Genomic DNA, 9,583 nt, shown 5'->3' on the forward strand with positions numbered 1-9,583 from the left:
CCTGAATGTCAAGCTTCTTGTTGTATTGTTTCTCAGACAATGAAGGAATATCGTGAAAATGATTGTGTTCTTTGCTTTCTTAGAGGCTTGAATGATAATTACTCTGTTGTTCGCTCTCAGATCCTTCTCATGGATCCCTTGCCTTCTTTACCCAAAATTTTTTCAATGATAAATTCAACATGAGCGACAATGACAATCAGGACCTCTTTCTCAGCCTCCAGTCATGGCGGCACAAGTTTCTCAATCTAAACCTTCTTTTTCTACCTTCAATGGCAGAGGTAAACCCTCTCCTGCCAATGATTATGGCTGAGGAAAATCTCGTTATCAAGGTTCTCAAGCTCGTTTCTCAGGGGGAAGGTTTGGTGCACCTCGACAATGCACTCACTGTGGTAGGACAAACCACACCATTGATACATGTTTTTTGATACATGGATTACCACCTGATTTGAAAGCAAAAAAGGTCCACAATATTACCATAGATTCTTCTACAACAGTTCCTTCTAATAATTCTCAGACACAGTCACAGACCTCAACTTTGGGACTTTCTCAAGAGCAAATTCACAGTCTATTGGCACTTCTCCCTCAATCTAATCCCACAACCCCACATTTTAACAATCTAGTGAGCTCTCATAATGTTTCCACTTCTTCTCAGGCTCAAGGTAATATCTACTCCCAATGGATTCTAGACACAGGTGCCGCTGATCATATATTCAATTCTTTGTCTCATTTTATTTCTTATCATAGAATCTCACCAATTACAGTATCACTACCCAACAATAATTCTTCATTTGCTCATTTTTCTGGCACAGTTTCACTTAGCCCACACCTTACTTTACATAATGTCTTGTTTGTTCCCAATTTTTCAGTCAATATTATTCCAGTTACAAAGTTAACTAAATCTTTATCTTGTATACTTAACATTTCTGAATTTTCCTGTGAAATACAGGACAAGTCAACCCTGCAGATGATTGGTGAGGCTAAAGAAAGAGATGGCTTGTAAGATGAGGTTTGCACCTCACTTATATATTATAATATAATTTGGCCTTATCTCTAGTCGATGTGGGACTTCCAACAGTTAACTTAGTTAAATTGAGTTCAATTAATCCAATTTTGGATCCATTTTATATTTGATGATATAATTTTTATGTTGCGTCACATCAATTGTTTCATGACACTTGGATTATTATGTTTTTAAGTAGAAAGAGTTGCACTTTAACTATGTAACTATATCTTTTAGTCCAATAATAAATCTTTGATTTGATAAATTTGTATGTCAAACTTAATGAATTTCATGATTACAATTTTGAAAATAGTGTCATTGGAGACTTTGTGACAAAGTCTTAAAAACAAATAATTATTTGACTTAATTAGTCGTTTGGTTCTTATTGACTGAAAAGTTTCAAGTTGGTCATCCTTAACTTTTTGTTTCAATTGTGTTAACTCAATTAATTCCTTTCTAAAAAATTACAAATAGCGTCAACGACATGCAATACGTCAATTCATGATTTTTTTAATTTTTATTTTATTTTTTGCAATTGTTTTGTCCATGTGTCAGGTTCTATAATGTGACACATGATACTATTAGTGTCACATGACAGGATAGTGTCACATGTTAGTGTCATTATCTTGTATTTTATTTAGTCCCTCTGTATGTCTCTTTGATTCAATTTAATTCTAATTTTTTTTCAAAATGGTACAATATTGTCCCTCTCTAAAATGAGACCAATTCTATTATTTATATAAATTTTATACTGTTATTTTTATTAAAATTTATTATTTGTATAAATGTTATTAATTAGCTTTAATCTTATAAAAAATGGATTAATAATATAATAATGTAATGTGTTAATTTTTTTTAATAAAAATATAAGTATAACATTTATACGAATAATAAGTTTGGTTTTAATTTAGAAAGGAACAAGATTGTTCTATATTAAAACAAATTGGAACTGAATTGAATCAAAGATACATACATAAAAACTAAATTGTTTTAGAATTGACTCAATTGTCATGTGTTACAACATGAGACTTGACACATGAAAAAAAACAATAATACATCGTTAGCGATGTTTGTAATTTAAAAAAAAAAAAATACTTAATTGAGTCAATTTTTCAAAAAACATTGAAACAAAAAGCTAACCAATGACTAACTTGAAATTTTTCAACCAAATTAGACAAAAAAAAAATAATAATTGAGTCTTATTATTTTTAGTTATGTATTTTAGAAATTGATATCTTATAATTGTATGAACTTATCTAAATTTTGTAGTTTAAAGTTACATAATAATCATATATTACTAAAACTAATTATTTTAGAATTATATAATTATTGTTTATTGTTTTAATTAATTATAATGTTAAAATAGTAAATTAGTATAATATTATATATATTTTTATATGACAAAAATTCTTACGAATTTATGAGTAGTCTACGAGTTGAATGTAAAAAAGTTCCATTAGTTTTCTTAAACTTTCCAATGCGATAATCTTAAATATAAATTTGAGAAGTAAATAATTCATAATGTATAATTTATAATGGACTTTGCTTAAAAGAGACAAAATCTTAAAACTTATAACATACGGGAATGTAGGTTATGTTTGATTAACGAAATTCAATTACTAAAACTGATAGTATACGTGACTATGGTCATGGTAAAATTCTCAAACCAAAATGGTCTTACTTTTTAAAATTTTAATCATGGATTTTGTAAAATGGAATCATTTTTTATCCTAATGAAAAATGTAGTAAAAAATTAAACTGATAACATTTTACAATAAATTTAGTCAATAATAAAAGATGGATTCAAAAGATCTACTTGTAATACTTGTATTAAATTTTGAAGAGATTAATACAGTGATTAATGATAGGTAAAGCTTTAAACAACCAAAATTAAGTATTTGGTGAAATATCGTAATTGTATTTAATCACCAGACACATACTTGGAGAAGGGTTTCTATTGAAGAAGTGTAAGAAAATGATGGCTTTAATGAGGCTGGTTGGGCCCTAAACGGCCCAATACACTTTTCCAAATTGAGTTGATTGCTTTACTAGCTTCTACGTCGCATATGCCAATGTGACATCATAAACTGTCGGTGGTCAACTATAAAAACTACACATTAAGCCAAAAAACCAGTATGGCTAAATAATTCAATTAGCCATTTTTCAACGTTGGTTGGCCTATTTTTACAATTAGAAGTTTTAGTTATTCTTAATTAAATGGGATATCTATAATTAGTGAAAGTATAGTAAATTTATTTATTTAAATAAAATACGTAATGTTTGAAAATTGTACTTCGGGGAGTGAGAATTGACGTTCCGTTTTTTATGAAAATTAGGAAACATTAAAGTTTTGTTGTCGTCTTATTTATAGAATAAGCTTGTTTCGTTGCTTTTGGATATTGTTTTAATTATTAAATTGAATCGAATTGAAATGAAAAAAAAAAAATAAACAACAGTAAAGAAAATACATTAATTTTTCTTGCCTTCTCCTCCACCGTCTTCCACGTAAATCTTTTTCCTCCTATCAGCTCTGGCAAGAACGCAAATTAGGAGAAAACACGTAGCATAAATCCCGTGTATCTTCCAATTCGTTTTTGGCGGTTGCTGCAAGACCACCCTGTGAAACACCGTCACGTAGTAATGCAGCCCAACAGCGAAGCCCACCAAGACCTGGGCCAGGCCCAAGAACTTAGAGCCCAGCCCACAGTCGGTGGAGAAGACGAGGACGAGATACATGAGGAGGAGCAGCAAATAGAGCACGTAAGCGAGAGTCTGCAGCACCTGCAGGCACAGATACGTAGACTGCGAAGTAGAGTATAGAAACTTGAGTGGTTCGAGACCCGTGAACAACGATGTGACGCAGAGAACGGTGAAGTATATTGAGAGGTAGACTTGGATGAAGATCAGGATTTTCTGGAGGGAGAAATAGGCTTTGATTCTTGAACAGAGGAGAGAAACTAAGAGCAAAGGTATCAATACGAAGAAGCATGAGATGACGGCGGCGACGGTGGGTGCGTATTTTTTTCCGACGTAGGGTTTGAAACCTTTTGTCATTTCGTTATTGGCTTTGGTGATGTAGGCTTTGGAAGTGGTTGAGATTCGTTCGAGGTCGGGGAGGAGTGTTTGGTGGAATCTATTCGGTAGATCTGTGAACTCTGAAACCAAATCATCTTCCTCGTCCAGAATCCAACTCGGCGGTGTCTGTTTCGTAGGTTTCTTCTTGGTTTGTTGCTGTGGAGTGTTTTGTTTCTTGTCTGTTGCCTCGTGACTTTGATCTGCTTTTGTTGTTTTAGCTTGCTTGTTGTTCTTGTTTGCTTCGTCTTTAGTGGCGGTGGCTTTTGCTGTTTTGTTACTTGCTTTGGCGAGATCCAATGATTTTGAAGTGGAAGAAACTGTGTTGGGTTTTGATGTAGGGGATTTTGAGGTGACGTTGAGCTTCTTGATCTTTGTGGCGGCGGTGGAGTTGTTGAGTTTCTTGAGTGCAGTATCGGTGGTAGGTTTGGTTTTGGAAGTGGAATTAAGCTTGAGTGGCTTGGTTTGGTTTTTGGTGGAGGTGTTGATGGGTAATTTTGTTGTTTTGGTTTGGTTTTTGGAGGAAAGGATGTTGGATTTGAGGGTTTTGGTTTGATTTTTTGAGGAAATGTTGTCGGATTTGATGGTCTTGTTTTGATTTTTTGATGATAGGGCAGTGGGTTTGATGAGTTTGGTCTGATTTTTGATGGATTGAGTGGTGGTTTTCTTTTTGAAAGGCTTCTCTAGCACTTCCTTTTCTGCACCGAAAGAAGAAGTGATGCAAATGGAGAAAGAAAGGAATGACAGAGCAGAGAACAGTAGTACCTTTCTGAGATTGAGTTGAGCCATTGGTTTTGGTTCAAGATCTAGAAACAGAGGCTCCCTAAGATCTAGCTATATAGTAATTAATACATAGAAGGGTCACATGCAAATTTAATAGCATCAGATTTGGGAAGTGATAGAAAGAACGAAAGGAGGGGAAGGGTAGTGTGATAAGGATGGGTAGGATTTTATAGTTTGAAGTTTGCAGTATGGGTGAGTGAGTGAGTGAGTGAAGTGGAAAAAATGAAGTTAGTCTTAGTATAAGTGTTAGAGTGGAATTCTGTGCTGCCAAAGCGGTAGGAGACAGAGACCCATCACATTGCGCGTTTCAGATGTTACATTTCATTGCCTATCTATGCCTCACTTCTGCTCGTTTAATCTCCACCGTCTATAATATTCTTTATCATCCCGATTACTTGTGATGGCCCAGTCAACGGCTCAGATTAATGTGAACCATGTCTGCACCAAAAGCCTGGAGAAGAGGATCAAAAGGGTTCAATTATTTACTTTTTGTTATACGCGTCCCATTTTTATATTATAGATAAATTAAGTGAAAAATCATCCACTTGTTAGAGTTCAGACGAATCCATAGACCGTTAAGTCAAAAGGTCACAATACATTCAATTAATGCTTTAACTCTTGAAATATAAAAGAAAACTTATTTTAGTTTTTAAAATTATTAAAACACGAATTTAGTCAATATTTTTGTATTTTTATGAATAAAATAATCATCACTCGGTAAACTGATCATTGTTTTGATACTGTCAGATGTGTCAATTTTGCAATTTTGGAAATTAAAGGGATTGGGTTCATTTTTTCGGCTAATTTAGCATATTATTTATAAGAGTTTTTTCTCATAACAATTATGAGAAAACTCCTTCTAACCTATAATCTTAAGCGTCTTGAGGGCAAAGCTTAAGCAACATTAAATACAATTTATTAAATATTTTTAATTTATTAAGAAGAAAAGGAATTAAGCTTTTTAATATAATAATTTTTTAATAAAAGTATATTTATCCCTAAAAAATAAAAATATTTTATTTTCTATGACCTAATTAATATCTTGCGATTTGGTTAATATTTTTCTAGTTTTAATATTTAACTTATTAACTAAATTAGACTGAATAGTTTTTTTTTTTATTAAAATATCAACTTTTTTTCTTTACACACAAACACACACACACATATATATATATATATATATATATATATATATATATATATATATATAAATATATATTTTAAATAATTTGATATAAAAGTAACTTTTAAAATATAAAATAAAATTAAAATAAAAAATTATTATCAAACTTTAATAAATATAAAAGTTATATTTCAAAATAGTAATACATTAAAATAAATTACTTTATAACATTTTAAAAATTTAAATTATTTCTTTTTATTTATTTATTTGTATTATATATATATATATATGTATATATATATATATATATATATGTATATATATATATGTATATATTAAAAAAAATCAAATTAATCAAGTATAAAATTAAACTTTCTTTAGCTTTTTCTTTTAATTTATAATATAGAAACAATTCTGGTAAAATGTTGTAGGTCTTAAACTGAAAATAAAAGAATGATCAGAACCTCCTTTTACTTAAAGTATATGACCACTGGCAAAATCAGTTTTGTCCCTGGGCTATGAAAGTCAGCGTTTTATTTATAGGTAAAATAGTTACAAATGTTTTCATTCACCAAAATAGGAAATAACCAAAATAAAAATACAAAGATAATAACTAATATAAAAATCAAAATAAAGATTATAAAGATAATAATCACCTATCAAATACCCTATATTTAATGGTATCTATCAATACAATTTAAACTAAAAAAAAGTCGTATTTAGGTCAAATTCTTGAGTCCAATTGGGTCAGGTTTCAGATGACTAGAATGGTACATAACCTTCTAATCTTGTGTCTTCAATTTCTAAGACGAAAGGTTGTCATAACTTGTCCACCATCTTCTAGTATATCTAATAATTTATGACTGATTTACTTTACTTTTTTAGGTCAGCTTTCATTCAAGTTGAGTTAGTTGTTTTAAACTAGTGTTCTCCCCCTAAGTTAAGTTTGGAGTTTCTTTTGTCTTGTGTTGTCAAATTGGTAATTCATGAGCTTTCAGCGAGTATAAAAATAATATAGATGATAAGTATATATAAATGAAAAGTTTATAACTCAAGCTCAACAACCTTCATGAGCTCCTAATGAATAACTAAGTGTGAAAACTTACTTATCATATGCATGTGATGTTTTAACTTAGAAAAATGGTGAAATCAAATACAAAACAATATTGATAAGTCGAGAATAGTGTTTGGCAACCACACGAGTGTTTAATTTGTTATCACCTTTCATTAAAGCTTTTCAATAATAAGGAAAGTAATTGAATAAGTTAAAATGTCTAGATGAAAAATTTGTAAGCTCTTAGTGGTAAGATCTCCATTGAAGGTCAGGGCTCAATTGTGATCTAATTATTGCAGTTTTTTAAAGATAAAAAGATTAAAGTAATATAAAATAATTTTGTACCTTGTTTGAGCCCTCAAAATACAAATATCATAAACATCCTTAGAAAAATAATGCTTAAATCTTATGTATGGTTTACCTCGACTTAAATCCAAGGAGAGTAAATAGTTGATGAGCTCTCAACATACAAATATTATGAGCATCCTTAGAATAACAATGCATAAATCTTATGTATGACTTACCTCAATTTGAATCTGAGGAGCTCTAAACACTTAAATATCATATACATCCCTAAAATAACAATGTATAATCTCAAGTATGACTTACCACGATTCTGATCAAAGGAGCTTAAATAAACTGGGGAGCCTTCAGCATATGAATACTAAACACATAATATACGAGCACACAAACACTAAAAATATAATATATGATGCTTTGGCATAAGAAACTCGGTTTTTTATGAATAAATAATGAGCCATCAATGCTCGGATACAAGCCTTCAACATTTATATTATTAAAATAACGAGGTAATATATCATATGCCTCGTATTAAACCCAAGGAAGACATATAACGAAGTATTAGTACATGAATTATCCAACGTTAAGATTTTGCAAAACATGGTCATGTTGAATTCCAATACAAACAAGTCTTGAGTCCTCAACTCACGAATATCAAACATTTAGAATAACTTTAAACTTTTGCTAAACCTACCTCAGGTTCAATCTGAGGAGCACAAACACTAAGCTCTCAACTCATGATTATCAATCATTCAAGATAAATTTAAACAAAACTCATTGTATCTGAATACATAGTCACATTAAGCCCTTATGAATATCAATATTTTGGATTAGTTTCTACAATATATCTCCGATGTGGATCTTTTGCAGCACTAGATACCACATGCTTGAATTAGACTTTGTATCGTAGGATACATCATGTTTAAAATAGCTTTTGGTTACACAAGATGCTAACCTACTTAAAGCATTTTTGGTTAAGTAGGATGGTGGCTTGGTTAAAGCATTTTTGGTTAAGAAGGATATTGGCCTGATTTTTGGTTAACCAGGATGCTGGCATGTTTAAAGCATATTTGGTTAAGCAAGATGTTGGCATGCTTAAAGTAGTTTTTGGTTACATAGGATGTTGACTAGAATGTCGCTTTGAGCGAGCATCCTACCCCCAAGACGAGCTTGAAGTTGATTGATTTAAATCTAAAGCTTGGAGTTGTTTATGGTCAGACTACTACCGCTCTTGAAATTTCTAGTGGTCATTGATTATTGGTTTAGTGGAGTCGAGATGAAGTTTTCTTGAGACTCCACAGTGAGACCAATTTGTTCATGTAAAAATTTATAGGACTTAAACTAAAAACATAATAATAATAATAACCTCTTTTGACTCAATTTATGACTAATTTTAAGCCAAAACCAATTTTGTCTCTTGTTGTGGTAGGTAATGTGACATCCCAATGATATATTATAAAGATATATAATATAATAAAGGTGTCACCATGAATAATACTAGAAAGCAGTTAAGAGTAATAGGATTACAGTCATCCTTAAACAGTACAATTTGGAAACTTGGAGTACTAGAGTTTCTCTCTTAAAATATAGAGAATTTAAAACTTAGAACATGACAAAGTTTCTTCAAAATATCCTAGGATAAGATAATTAAAGCCTAGAGAACTAGGCAACAATCGTTTCCTTCTCCATCAAGAGTTGTTTCCAAAGTATCTCCTCGCCATCTGCTCTCATCCAAGTGGTTGATCATTGCAAGGGGAACAAACACAAACATGACACAAACACATGCAATTGCAAGGGTGAGCTAATTATAAAAAAAAAATACAATTAAGAGCATGTAAATACAAGATATTAATTTAAAGCAAACAAGATAAAACATTCATCCTATCATGTTAAATACTAGACTTGACTCGTCCGGACTTTAGAATGATAGTCAAGCTATGACGGGTCATGCACCCGTGGTGGCTTGTGATACTTAGGCTCTACCGCCTTAGGCTCCCTCGCCCTGCCACACTCACGAGGTTAGTCTGTTCCGCGCCCTGGAGCATGATGGAAGCCTCCAAGACTAAGACCTCTTGCTACTCCTCACCACATGGTCCAATCCTCTCTACATGAGAAGAAAGGCCATTGGAGCGTCAAGAAGACCCCCAAGACTGAGCTCCTACTTTCATTCTAAAACACTAAGAATCTCACCAAGAGATTCTACATTTGAAACTACCATAAGCAACCATGAAATCATGTTTCAGTCTTTCCC

General features: G+C 31.7%; 1 protein-coding gene across 1 annotated transcript; it reads right to left on the reverse strand.

The window, feature by feature from the left end:
* Window positions 1-3,337: 3,337 nt before the first annotated feature.
* Window positions 3,338-4,861, reverse strand: LOC106765377. Its single transcript, XM_014649965.2, has one exon. It carries the CDS (start codon window positions 4,859-4,861, stop codon window positions 3,470-3,472), a length of 1,392 nt encoding a protein of 463 aa, XP_014505451.1. The 3' UTR covers window positions 3,338-3,469.
* Between the last annotated feature and the right edge of the window lie 4,722 nt (window positions 4,862-9,583).

The sequence above is a fragment of the Vigna radiata genome, chromosome 7, assembly GCF_000741045.1.
Source record: "Vigna radiata var. radiata cultivar VC1973A chromosome 7, Vradiata_ver6, whole genome shotgun sequence".
In the NCBI taxonomy this organism is placed as follows: domain Eukaryota; kingdom Viridiplantae; phylum Streptophyta; class Magnoliopsida; order Fabales; family Fabaceae; genus Vigna; species Vigna radiata.

What these genes read in the sequence shown, in the direction of transcription:
- LOC106765377 (XM_014649965.2), bottom strand. Translation starts at nt 4,861, where the DNA reads ATGGCTCAACTCAATCTCAGAAAGGTACTACTGTTCTCTGCTCTGTCA.